This window comes from Camelina sativa, chromosome 12 (assembly GCF_000633955.1).
Source record: "Camelina sativa cultivar DH55 chromosome 12, Cs, whole genome shotgun sequence".
NCBI classification, from domain to species: domain Eukaryota; kingdom Viridiplantae; phylum Streptophyta; class Magnoliopsida; order Brassicales; family Brassicaceae; genus Camelina; species Camelina sativa.
In genome coordinates, this window is record NC_025696.1 from 23947468 (window position 1) to 23960746 (window position 13279).

The window sequence follows — 13279 nt, forward strand, 5'->3', positions numbered from 1 at the left end:
TGTTATTGTATTGGTTTTGTATTATTGATATGTTTCCGCTGTGCATGTAATTGGATGTTGGTTTATTATTGGTTGGTTACTGTGTGTGGGTTGGTTTGTTTAATTAAGTAGTATGGGATACTTAATTATATATTGTATTTAATTAATAAAAAGAAAAAAAAAAGTCGGGTTGTTTCATTTTGGTATCAGAGCCTTTACGGTTCTAGGATGGTTAAATGGATGGTTAGAGCGGTTAGGAATTTAATTGGGTGAATTATTTTCCTTTTGCTTGATGCATGATGTTGTGTGATGGAATTGATTATGAGTAGTTAGTCAATTTGTTTGCGGTATGGAGTCCTAGTATCATCCTCTTCGAGCCTTCAATGAGATTCCACGGTAAGTGATTTTGTTTATTGTTAGTTGTGTAGTGTTTTTAGCTTCTGCGCGGGAGGTGCAATTGGCTATTGAAAAATTGTTAGAAAGTGGTGGATCACGCCGGTATCGGGAAATACCGTTGGCGGTGAGTTGTGTAAGAGGATGTTTTGCAAATGGAGTTCGTTTGGGATTTGTGAAAAATCACTGGAAATGAAATAGCATGGGAGTCCATAAATGGAAAGTTTCCATAAATAGAAGGTTGCTATAAATGGAAAGTTTCTAAAAATAGAAGTTTCCAGAAATGGAAAGTGTTGAGGTAGATACTTAATTATATATTGTATTTAATTAATAAAAAGAAAAAAAAAAGTCGGGTTGTTTCAGTGTGATTTAAATTTTTTAAAACGAAGACATAGTACTCAATCTATGATGAAAATGTGTGTTTTTAATGTTCCACATCGGCAGGTTGGTAAAAATAAAATTATGTGATTAATAAAATTATAATTTTTATTTGCTCACAGTTAGAATAGAATAATTAATATGTAAAATAATTCATAAAATAATGATGCAAATACAACCGACAAACAATAGAAAATGATAATAGACATCAAAAAATGAAAACACTATAAGATTCTAAAATAATTAGGATTTAATAAGATATATGTAGATTTACCAAATAATTGCAAAATATTTTCTCAAAAAAAATCCCCTTTATAATTAAACGGAAGTACACAACATTGTTTTGTAAACTACATAATTTTAATAAGTGGTGACAAATAGGTTATACATTAATTAATTGATTACAGGTTAAATAGTCGGTGTAACCTTAATTGTTTCCTAAAATCTTAAAGGATATTCCAAATTGATGGGTTAAATTGGTTACCGAAAATCTTATTAAGATATTTCAAATTGATAGATTGATTAGTTACAAGATTAATAGTCGGTTCAACCGAAATTTATTTTTGGAAGCACATTGTTTCCAAAAATTTTATAGAGAATCAAGCAAATTTTTTTTTTACGGAATAACATTATTTCCAAAATCTGAAAGAGAATATTTCAAATTTATTTTCAGCAGATTTTTTGCTAGACCATATATTTAACCAACTTATTAGAGATAATAAAAATATACTAGGAAGCATAAAAAAGGAATAAAATCTTCAATTAAAAATAAATTCTTAATGAGAATCTTCCAAACTTTCAATATAAATCATCCAATTCTCCTTTCACCATTATCGACATTGCTCATATCCATACCGAAAATACTCTAAAATAGAAATGACAATCTTTTCTCAATTTACCATGCTAAACCGTCTGAAACATAATATTTTATTTAAAAAAACTATTAAAAATAATCGTATAAATTATATTAAAAACAAATATATATAAAAAATTTCAATCCGTGCTCTAGCACGGGTACTAATCTAGTAACTTTTTAAAACAACTATAACAGTAACTTTTATTATTGTATTATAATTTTTTAGAGAAAATATTGATCTTTGCTTTATAGCACGGGATATGTTCTAGTACACAACTATCCGAAATGACAAAAACAATTAAGTAAATCAAAAGAAGAAAAAAATCCAATACATGATAACTTACAAGTTACAACATAGCAGAATAATGAGTAGAACAAAGTAATATTAATTGAAAGAAAACAAAAAATCATATTTTTTTGTGCAAACAAACAAGATTTAATTAACAAAAATGCCATGAACAATAACTTTTTTTAGTCAAACTGCCATTTTCTCCATTTATTTTCCACAATGCCACAACCTTTTCTTAAAAAGACATAAATGCCCCTTGATGAACACTATGTTGTTGATAGACAAGATACAGATGATGGACAAGATGCAGATGATAGAGAAGATGAGGATGATGGACAAGATTCTGATGATGAACAAGATGCAGATGATAGACAATATGCGGATGATAGACAAGATGCGAATGATGAATTCAAGATGTGAATGATAGACAAGATGCGGATGATGGACAAGATGATATGGAGAAGGATGCCGGCGAAAAACCCAATCCTCCACATCATCTTTTGGTCCACCCTCATCCATATCATCCTCTTTTGGTTCATCATCCTTGACATCTTCTTTTGGTCCACCATCTCGACAATTTTACCCTTTTTGTCTAATTATTTTTCATAGACAACTTATTTTTAATAATATGATTAACTAATTTGAACTCGTGGACAACTTCGTTAATATAATTCTCGTAGAAAAATTATAAAAATAAAATTTGTGGACACGTCTATAACTTCCTCTAATAACTTATCCATCAGATCTTGTCCACGACAATCACTCTCTTTCATACAAGGATATTTTCGTATTTTAATGGGCTGCCTGTATGTGGTCCCCTGTAAAATATGGTTTCAACTAGGTTACCTCTGTATTTTAAGGCTCTACCTATTTCCCCCTAGACAACATATATTCTTCCCAATTCCACCTATATTAATTCATTTCTATCTAATTAACCAAAATAAATTAAGCTGTAATAAATCAACGTTTTGCGTTTTAAAATTGATAATTCACGATTACTGTATCGCGATTGGCTTAACCCAACCAAAAATATTAGACCCGAAACATTATTTTCTTTACCCATAAAACCATATCAATTTGGGGAAAAATTGAAATTAGGTCATCTTCTTCTCTTCTCGTCTTCTTCTTCCTCGAGACCAAGAAAATCGAGTTCTTCTTTCTCGATTCAATTTCTTCTTCTTCTTTCCCCGTTTGTTTATTTCGCTTTAACTGGAAGTATGAGCCAGTTTTCTTCTTCTAATTCATCTCATCTAACTTCAGGGAAGAAATTGAATCGAGGAAGAAGAAGAAGATGACCAAATTTCAAATTTTCTCCAAATCGATTTGGTTTTATGGGTAAAGAAAATAATGTTTTGGGTCTAATATTTTTGGTCGGGTTAAGCCAATCGCGGTACAGTAATCGCGAATTATCAATTTTAAAACGCAAAACGTTGATTTATTACAGCTTAATTTATTTTGGTTAATTAGATAGAAATGAATTAATATAAGTGGAATTGGGAAGAATATTTGTTGTCTAGGAAATAGGTAGAGTTTTAAAGTACATGGGTAACCTAGTTGAAACCCTATTTTACAGGGGGCCACATACAGACAGCCCTATTTTAATCACATGTGAACAGTAAAAATGTAGCATTTTTAGAAAGATGAAGTAAATGTGGCATTTCCCAAATCCCAAATAATATTAATCAACATAAGAGAACAACCGAACATCTACCAATGTAAAATAGGAGAATGGTACGACTCCAACATAAGACAAGCCAAACCAATGCAATACTCAGATTGGAGGTCCAAATGAAGATTACATGAAACCAAATTCTTCAGTGACAAAAGTAATCTGAATCTATTAATTTGTTTTTCACGGGTATCCGGCACCAGAGCTTCTGCCCACACGGGTATATAGGATTCATCATTCTCACACATAATAAAGGTTAGTACAAAGTACAAACCATAGTACATGTCCCCTTGTTCCAAGCCATTTGAGGCATAGTTCACCACCTATGAGCCTAGAATCTACCGATTGACCGAGGAACTTAATTTATTGAATTGAAGAGTAACACAAACCAAAAGACATAGAAGTAGAAGGTACACCCACAAAGACTCCTGTACCAACACATCCGAATCTGGAAACAATGATGCTATTAGAAGTGTTCATCCTTTTAGCCCTTTTATATGATCTCAGAAAATGGAGAATCACCATCGATACCAATCATGACAATCGCATTAAACAAAAAATACAAAAACAAAGGCAATTTTAGGAATCCCATAAAGAAAAAAAAATACAAAAAATTAGCATTAGGTTGCTACGAAGAGAGTAGTATCTCTCTATTTGTCCAAAATTTGATGCTTTCAAAAGAGATTTATATAACTGAACTTAATTAAAAAGAAATCCTTTTTCATGAAACAGAAAACTTTGTAGAGTTACACCTCAAAGTGCGTGTCCCTAAAGGTCTCAGCTATTTTGAGTAAACCGACCAAACAATGCAAGAAAAAGCCATATTGCATCTTCCTCTCGTCTCACACTGGTTTCTTTAAACACTGAACCGGCTTCTTCTCGAATCGTCCTGCACATTGACACCGATTTATTGAGCCACATGAGGGGTAAACCATGAACAAGAAGATGATAGCAACTAAAGAAAAATGTAATTACATGGTTAGTGAAAGCTATCTTGTCGGTGACATCAAGTATCTCCTTCCACTTCTTCCCAATACCCATCTGGATTACAATAACAAACAACAAGTAGTAAATTCGTCAGATATTTTCATTAACCAATCTTAACATACAGCCAAGTTCTAAAAAGATTGTCCTTTGGCGAAAAGAGCGATGTTTACTAGATATATCTTAAAATAACTCACAACATATAACTTCAATATAAATGAAAAAAAAAAACGTTTGTGGGGGGGAATCCACAGGAGTATCTCAATCATCAGTAGCTGGTAAAACTTATAAGTAGTAGTAATAAAGCAAGAAGCTACTAGTTGGTAAACCATCTCGCAATAGTCAGTTCAATACGTATCACTGAGAACATCCAGCATGTTAGCATATTCTAAACCTTCCACAGCTCGACTTGCTGCAATTTACTATATAGAAAGCAATCAACAAATTCAACTAAGGTAATTTTGTTTAATGAGCGGACCTCTTTGTACACAATACACCAGCAAAAGCAAAAAATGGAACACGATAACCAAACTAAATTCAGAGATCCCCAACAGATTACAACTAGAAGAAAACAACAAGAACAAGCACACCAACATCAACATGAATATAAAGAGAAGACAAAACATCATACCAGAACAGCTTCATTTGATTTCGTCCTTGTCCATAATGAGAGCTTGTCTTGCTTGGCACCAGGGCGGATGCTAGCAACCACACCACATATCTCATCCGCCTCATCAAATTGCTCCCCAATTAAAGCCATCAACTGCAAAATTACGAGAGAGAACTTAGTTAGTTAAAAAAAAAAAGCAGCCAGATATATAGTCCAAAACACAAGAGAGAATGTAATTACAGTTTCAAGCCAGCCTTTGTTCAAAGCCACATTCCTGTCAGTAGAAACAACCCAAGTCCACTTGCCTCCATTAGCACACTCTGGATCTTCCCACTTAGGCTCAACACCAGCTTTGAACAAGTGAATCTCAGCATTCGCTTTCAATTTGCTTGTCTGGAATATAGTCTCGTACAAACTACACAAACAACAAATCAAATCAAAATCCTGAGATTCTTATCTACTAATGGATCTACACTCTATAGATTGACATAGATCGAGAAGTAACCAAATCACATCTTCTTCCTTCGGCGTTCACACAGTATTATATATACAAATCCCAGATTTAGAACAAGTCTCATTAAGCAAATCAACATCGCAAGCGAATACAAAAGCTATAGACAGAGGGAGGCGTGTTGAAATCAAAAATAAGAACAAGAGAGAAACACAAACCCCCAAAAATCTTCGACGGTGTCGAAAGTATAGGCTTTACGGAGAGAAGCTCCCCAGGCGGCGCCTTTCTTTGATTGGTTATCGAACCAGAAACTCCACTTTCTTTCGAGCTTGTGCGGTTGTTTCTCCGCCTCAGTCGCCGGTAACTCCTCAGCCGCCGCCGGGAGGGGCTCGTTCACAACATCTTCGGTCGCCATATTCTTCGCAGTTTTTGTGTGTTTGGTTTTCTGAGGTATTTCTCTCTCGATGGGTCAAACCGAGATAGTATTATTTGGGATACTTGAAAGGCTTTTTCAGGACTTTGTTGGGCCTATTTTCGGCCGGTCCATTATATGGAATAGTTCTTTTTCTATATTATATGGTTTGGCTTTGGACTGTGTTATATGCTAAGCTAGTTGGACACAAAATATTTTTGTGCTACTCGAGTACTCTTGAAATTTGAGTGTGTACCTCTATCAACTAAACTAGGTGATATCCGTGCTACATGTGTTGAAATTATTTTATTTATATTTTGAATGCATAAAATGTTTTGGTTTATCTATTTTTTATAATTTCAAAATTTTAAAAAGATGTTGAGTAGTATAATTGGTTTACGTACATGGTAAATGTTAAAATATATTTAGATAAATACGTTGTTTAGACATCGTTAATCCTTTGTACAATAACAGATATACAATGATTATTTTGCAGTTTTTAAGCAATATCGGTATGTCTAAAGGTGTTAAATCCAAATATTAGATTTTAATTCGGTTTTAATTTGGACTATTGCACGTATATAAACTACACGTAACTATTTTATAATGGCAAAGATATCTCGTCATGTCCCCTCATGTTTTATCTTGTCCCTAGCCGTAAAAATTTTTATGTCCTATAACTGTTCTCTTTTAAATAATTAACTATTAGAGAACTTTTATCGTACAAAATTTTTGGGTAAGAAATAACTAAATTTTGTGTTTTTCTCACATTTTTTGACATATAATTTCTTTCTTTCTACAATAGAAAATTTGTTCATAGTAAATAAATTAAAAAGCTACTTATTAATATTCAATTTAGCATAAATATATAGTAATACAATATAGTCAACCAATTGTAATTATTATATTTAAAGTTTTAAATAATTATTTTAGGGTAATTACTATTTAGAAATACAAATATAAATTGAAATTTCTTAAACAACAAATGTAATCCATGAAATATTTTCTTTTCATAAATATATATTACTTTTATTTATGATTACAAAAATATATTAGTTACATAAGATTTTATAGATATTTCTTGCATATCTTGTGTTTTAGAGAGTATTTACAAATAAATTAATTTTAGATTATTATATATCAATTATAATAAATTTGAATTGATTTTTATTAATTTCACATATCTTATATATTAATTAACTTTATATTATTAAGGCTATAATGAATACTTAACAATTTTTAAATACCTTTTAAAATAATTTAATCTTTATTTTAAATTGTAATTAGTTAATTGTTTTCAAAATTAAACTGGATTTATTTCTTTGTTACTAAAACTGTGAGGAAAAATATGCACAAATATTAATTGTAATTTCCTTTTCTTGTTTTTTTTTTCTACAATATTTATAAAACATCAGAAATTTAAATTTGAGATATTTCAATAGTTAAGAACTATTGTATTTATAGGGAGATTAGGTATATTTAGATACATATTTTATATGTCAAATCTCCTAAAAATTATCTTGTTTCTTGTTTTGTTATAACTAAAATATGAATATTCCATGTGTAAGATTATCTCATAAGATTGTTTTAGTTTTGCAGTTAATGAAATCTTGGCAATCAAGCAATTTTGTAAGATTCGGAAATAAAAATATATGATGGTTTAAATTAAAACCATTGAAAAAATCAGTGGCCAAGATTTAATTTCATTTTGATAAGCAACGGTAAATATTTGAAGAGAAAATCAGATCAATTAACCGGCTATTAAATGACATGCGCGTATCCGACTTAATTTGAAAGGTTAGATAATTTTATTTCAATGATATGCTAATGTATGAATAATTATTGAATACTAACCTTTTTATTTAAAAACTACCAAAACAAATTCATTGTCCAAAAGTTGATCCATGAGTACTTCTGCTTTAATAGTATAGATGCATGTGTATGTGTTGTATAAACTTAAAGGGTTTCTATCAGTGAACGATTTTTCATTTTAATATATAAAGTATATTATTATTAAACTTAGTCATAAATTATTATTGCTAAAAAAATATATCATAATTTATATAATTACTAATGATTTCTCGTAGTGAGAATGTGAAACTGAATTATTTGGCATGCATTATATCATTTATGTAAATAATTTTTGTCCTAACTGGCTCGCTTGAGCTAATCTATTAAAATTATTGACAAAACAAATACATTATAATTAGATTCAGTAAATTTTTGTTTGAAAAAACTTAGATATTGAAAATCAATAGCTGAATTAATGTATGTTTCAGGTTTTCTAACAAAAGCTTTATGAAAATTTGTAAAGCATTGTATAAAAGTGTTGGTACTATTTTTTTTTATAAATATGTATTTTGAAACATTTAAAAAAAATGGACAATAAAGATTGTTATTTTGAAAAATGGTACCATGAATAAAAGTAGTAACTTCAAAATTCTCCTATTCATTGGCTTACTAATGAATATGTGAAATAGGTAATGTATCAACTCCATTGACCAAAAAGAATTGTCCTTAACAGTTATTGGAACATAATTGCTAATATATCAAAGCAAAGAACCACACCAAACGAAAAAGGAAAAAAAAAAGAGGCCATCCATAATAAGTGTACTGAAGTTTGAATTTTGACCCCAAAATAAATGTGTATTGAGGTTTGAGATAGAGGTACAAAGGAGAGACCTTATCTGCAGAAGACAAAAAGCCATTTTTTTTTAGTAAAACATATAAAAAAAAAAAAAAAAGGATTGAAACTCAAATATGCGCCACTCGTAGTCCACCCCTATCTCTTTGGCAAAAGCCACTTCACTCTTTTAATCTTTTTTTTTATTATTCTTAAAAAAAAAAAAAATTCTTTCTAAAAAGAAAATATTCTTAAGGGCTCTTCATATTTTTGTCAACTCTGTCATTGCCATCTGTTACAAACACCAAACACACCCAACTCTTCTGATTCATCAGTTTTAAGTCTTCTTCAAGTCCCAGGTACCTTCTCATTTCCTCTGTGTTTTTTTTTTCTTTACTTTTTTCCAGCATTCTGATCTGATCTTGTTGTCACTTGTTTTGTAAGAATCCATTTGTTTCTGGTAAGAGAGAATCTTGTTTTGTAATAATAAAGTTAAACTCTGTCTTTCCATTGCTTATTAAGCTCTTGATTCTAGTAGATCTCGGGTCCACCATTTTCACTAATTTTATCAACAGCTCTCTCTCTACTTTATGAATTAATAATAATCAACATGGATCATCACACCTTTTTGGTATTTTAATGGATCTCTTTGTCTTTTGCTTTTTAGTTTAATATATTTGGTTTACTTTTTGAGCATTACTGAATTGGGTTTAGTCTTTAATCACCAATCTGGTCAAGAATCTGAATGATTCAGACCAAAGTGCACAAGTCTTTTTAATCTTATATAACATAAAAAGTTGTTGTAGATTCCTGATTTGGATTTTTTTTTTGGTGGACTTTTTTGAGTTTTTTTTTTTTTTTTTTGAATCAGGGATCAACTCCAATGGCACAGATCTTAGCAGCTTCTCCAACATGTCAGATGAGAGTGCCTAAACACTCATCATCATCAGTCATCACAAACAAGTTGTGGAGCTCTGTTGTATTGAAACAGAAGAAGCAGAGCAGCAACAAACTTAGAGGCTTTAGAGTGCTTGCTCTCCAATCTGATAACTCTACTGTCAATAGAGTTGAGACTCTTCTCAATTTAGACACCAAGCCTTACTCTGACAGGATCATCGCTGAGTACATTTGGTATAATATTTATTGCCGTCTCTATCCCGCTTTTTTCAGATTTCTTCGAAACTTTTCATAACTTTTTTGCTTTGCCTATAGGATTGGAGGATCTGGAATTGACCTTAGAAGCAAGTCAAGGGTATGTATATTCAAGACTGTTAGTACATTTTATGTCAGTAGCTATGATGCTAATAAGGTTTATGGATGGTTTCAGACTATCGAAAAGCCGGTAGAAGATCCTTCTGAGCTTCCTAAATGGAACTATGATGGTTCGAGTACCGGACAGGCACCTGGTGAAGATAGTGAAGTGATTCTATAGTAAGAGTTTTGTCACATTTATAATCTCATTCTCTCTTTTATTTCACAATTTCATATCCGGTATAACCGTTGTGTTTTTTTTTTTACTCAGTCCGCAAGCTATCTTCAGAGATCCTTTCCGTGGGGGCAATAACATCTTGGTATGTGTCATTGAGTTTCATAGTATTAAGCAAAAGTTTCATAATCACACACTAAATTATTGAGATTTTGTTATGTGAAGGTTATCTGTGACACTTGGACACCAGCTGGTGAGCCAATTCCAACAAACAAACGTGCCAGAGCTGCTGAGATCTTCAGTAACAAGAAGGTTACTGGCGAGGTGCCATGGTTTGTTACTACCCCTAAAATCTCATTGTAATCGCCATTTACTTAGAATGTGGTACATAAGTTTGAATACTTACTTGATCGTGATCTAGGTTCGGCATTGAACAGGAGTACACTTTACTTCAGCAAAACGTCAAATGGCCTTTGGGTTGGCCAGTTGGAGCATTCCCTGGTCCTCAGGTAATCATCAGTCAAGCCAAGAAGTATGTTTTGTGTTGGTTTACAAATAAAGAAAAGTAACCTATTCTCTGTTTTGTCTTCAGGGTCCTTACTACTGTGGAGTTGGAGCTGACAAGATTTGGGGGCGTGACATTTCAGATGCTCATTACAAAGCTTGTTTATATGCTGGAATTAACATTAGTGGTACTAATGGTGAAGTTATGCCTGGACAGGTCTCTTTTTAAATGGAGCTCTAACAATAAATTATGTTACTGTATGATTTACTTGATAGTCCTCTGATGGTATTATAAACATTTGTGCAGTGGGAATTCCAAGTTGGCCCGAGTGTAGGAATCGATGCAGGTGATCATGTTTGGTGTGCAAGATACCTTCTTGAGGTAATCAAAAGTTATATTTTGTAGATAGGAGTGAGTGAGTGAGTGAGAGTTCAGCTCTTGTAATTGTTGTTACTTTTTTTGCAGAGAATTACAGAACAAGCTGGTGTTGTCTTAACACTTGACCCCAAACCGATAGAGGGTGACTGGAACGGTGCTGGTTGCCACACCAATTACAGTACTAAGAGCATGAGAGAGGAAGGAGGATTTGAGGTGATCAAAAAGGCTATCTTGAACCTCTCGCTTCGCCACAAGGAGCACATCAGTGCCTACGGTGAAGGCAATGAGAGAAGGTTGACCGGAAAGCACGAGACAGCTAGTATCGACCAATTCTCATGGGTATGCATTTGCAATGGGAGTTTAAAAGACTTCATACTAAGTCCCTATTTTATGTCCCTCTCTTCTCACTTGCTTTAAACGTCAACTTGGCAGGGTGTGGCTAACCGTGGATGCTCTATTCGTGTGGGACGTGATACCGAGGCGAAAGGAAAAGGTACTGTTACCGGAATGGTTTACGTACACACATTGTTTTTTTTATGCTATATATTGCTAACATGTATTGTTTGTGAATTGGAATATAGGTTACTTGGAAGATCGGCGTCCAGCATCTAACATGGACCCATACATTGTGACCTCACTTTTGGCAGAGACCACACTCCTCTGGGAGCCAACACTTGAGGCTGAAGCACTTGCAGCTCAAAAGCTTTCCTTGAATGTTTAAAATTAGTCGACGCTTTCATGAATCCGATGACCACACATGTCTATGTGGTCCATCCGGGATCATAAGGTTTGCTTAAAACTTTGTTTCGGGTCAAGACATGATTTGTTATCTTTTCATTTGCCTTGTTAAAAACTCAGAACTGTATGGGAAAATGTTCATCCTTTTATATTGGTTCTTTTGCCTGTTATGGTCTTACTGTAAGATATTGCACAAGTCATCATGGCTATTGGCTAATGTGTGATTATGTGAGTTTGGCTTCAAATAAACACTTTTAAGTTGCAGAGAGAGAGTTTAATAGACTGTGAGCTATAGAAAAGGTTTCGACGCGGATACTTTATCGGTTAAACTCACACAGTAAGAAATATTATAAAGTTCTTAACGAGCATGAATACCATCTAGGATCATGAAAATGAAACGAGCATATGTAAAACATGACTTATTTACACAACATAGAGTGAATTTGTGATCAAAGGTATTGTAATACGTCTTAGATTCACTATCCACAGAAATATACCCTAAAAGTCAAGACATCATGACAAGAAAGCCAAGCATATTAATTGATGTTGGCTTAAGATCTTAAAAGATGTGAGGTTCATCACAAATATATGTTTTTGAATTAATAATTCCTGCAGATATGTTTGTTTAGCTTCGAAATGTGATGAAGCTTGTCAAGGTTAATCATGCAAGCATTCATGGCTCGAAAATGAAATGTAGAGACTAGATAAATATAAGTTATGCGATCCCAAAGTGAGGTTTCGTGATCTAAGAGACTCTAAAGCCAAAAAGAGAAGGTTTAAGAGACTTTTACCGATTAAGGTGGTACGTACCGAGCATAAGTTAGAGGAAGACATACACGGGTTTAAGGTTTTGTACTTCAATCATATGGTTGTGTATTCCGACATCTTTGTAAAAGCTAATGAGATATTCGGTTACAACAACTCAATTCGTAATCGAAATTTCCGTGTGAACGAATGTGAAAATTCTGACTAACACTCAACTGCTAAGATATATTGATTATAGGAAGAGGATACAACGTACATTACATCAGTTCTGCATGATAGGTGGTTATGTGCGGTAATGCATCGGCAAACCGTGCATCAAACTTATTTACTATAGTTGGCTATTTTGCATACACTTACATTTCTACTCATAATATTTAGTTTGCAATTGTGAGTAGTCTAGAGACGGTCGATTCTACACTCCACCACCACCACCGCCTCCTCTACCACCTCCTCCTTTCCATCCTCCTCCTTGACCACCGCCTCCTTTCCACCCTCCTCCTTAACCACCGCCTCCTTTCCACCCTCCTCCTTGACCACCACCTCCTTTCCACCCTCCTCCTTTCCATCCTCCGCCTTGACCACCGCCTCCCTTCCATCCTCCGCCTCCACCACCTCCAGAATTCTGTACGTCCTCTGCCGTAGCATCTATATCTGCGGTGTCCAACTCAGCACCGCCTCGACCACCGCCTCCTTTCCATCCTCCGCCTTGGCCACCGCCTCCTTTCCATCCTCCCCCTCGGCCACCGCCTCCTTGGCCACCGCCTCCTTTCCATCCTCCGCCTTGGCCACCGCCTCCCTTCCATCCTCCGCCTTGGCCACCGCC

General features: G+C 33.7%; 3 protein-coding genes across 4 annotated transcripts in view; 1 reads left to right on the forward strand and 2 right to left on the reverse strand.

Moving 5' to 3' along the window:
• Window positions 4091-6079, reverse strand: LOC104732537 (eukaryotic translation initiation factor). The gene is made up of 5 exons (XM_010452093.1): window positions 5828-6079; window positions 5399-5573; window positions 5180-5311; window positions 4540-4605; window positions 4091-4453 (listed from the first exon to the last, which is right to left on the reverse strand). Exons 1-5 carry the CDS (start codon window positions 6022-6024, stop codon window positions 4421-4423), a joined length of 603 nt encoding a protein of 200 aa, XP_010450395.1. The 5' UTR covers window positions 6025-6079; the 3' UTR covers window positions 4091-4420.
• On the forward strand, window positions 8861-11955 carry LOC104732538 (glutamine synthetase, chloroplastic/mitochondrial). Of its 2 annotated transcripts, none has more exons than XM_010452094.2 (12): window positions 8861-9003; window positions 9516-9775; window positions 9857-9896; window positions 9972-10075; window positions 10167-10215; window positions 10296-10402; window positions 10492-10579; window positions 10663-10791; window positions 10882-10956; window positions 11041-11292; window positions 11386-11446; window positions 11535-11955. In XM_010452094.2, exons 2-12 carry the CDS (start codon window positions 9528-9530, stop codon window positions 11672-11674), a joined length of 1293 nt encoding a protein of 430 aa, XP_010450396.1. In that variant the 5' UTR covers window positions 8861-9003; window positions 9516-9527; the 3' UTR covers window positions 11675-11955. The 2 variants fall into 2 exon arrangements, with proteins under 2 accessions (XP_010450396.1, XP_010450397.1); XM_010452095.2 differs by lacking the exon at window positions 8861-9003 and adding an exon at window positions 9024-9104.
• LOC104733794 (acanthoscurrin-1-like) overlaps window positions 12956-13279 on the reverse strand; it is a 3023-nt gene continuing 2699 nt past the window's right edge. The window contains exon 2 of the mRNA XM_010453342.1: window positions 12956-13266. Coding sequence (XP_010451644.1) covers window positions 12956-13266 — 311 coding nt within the window. The remainder of the gene's footprint in view (window positions 13267-13279) is intronic.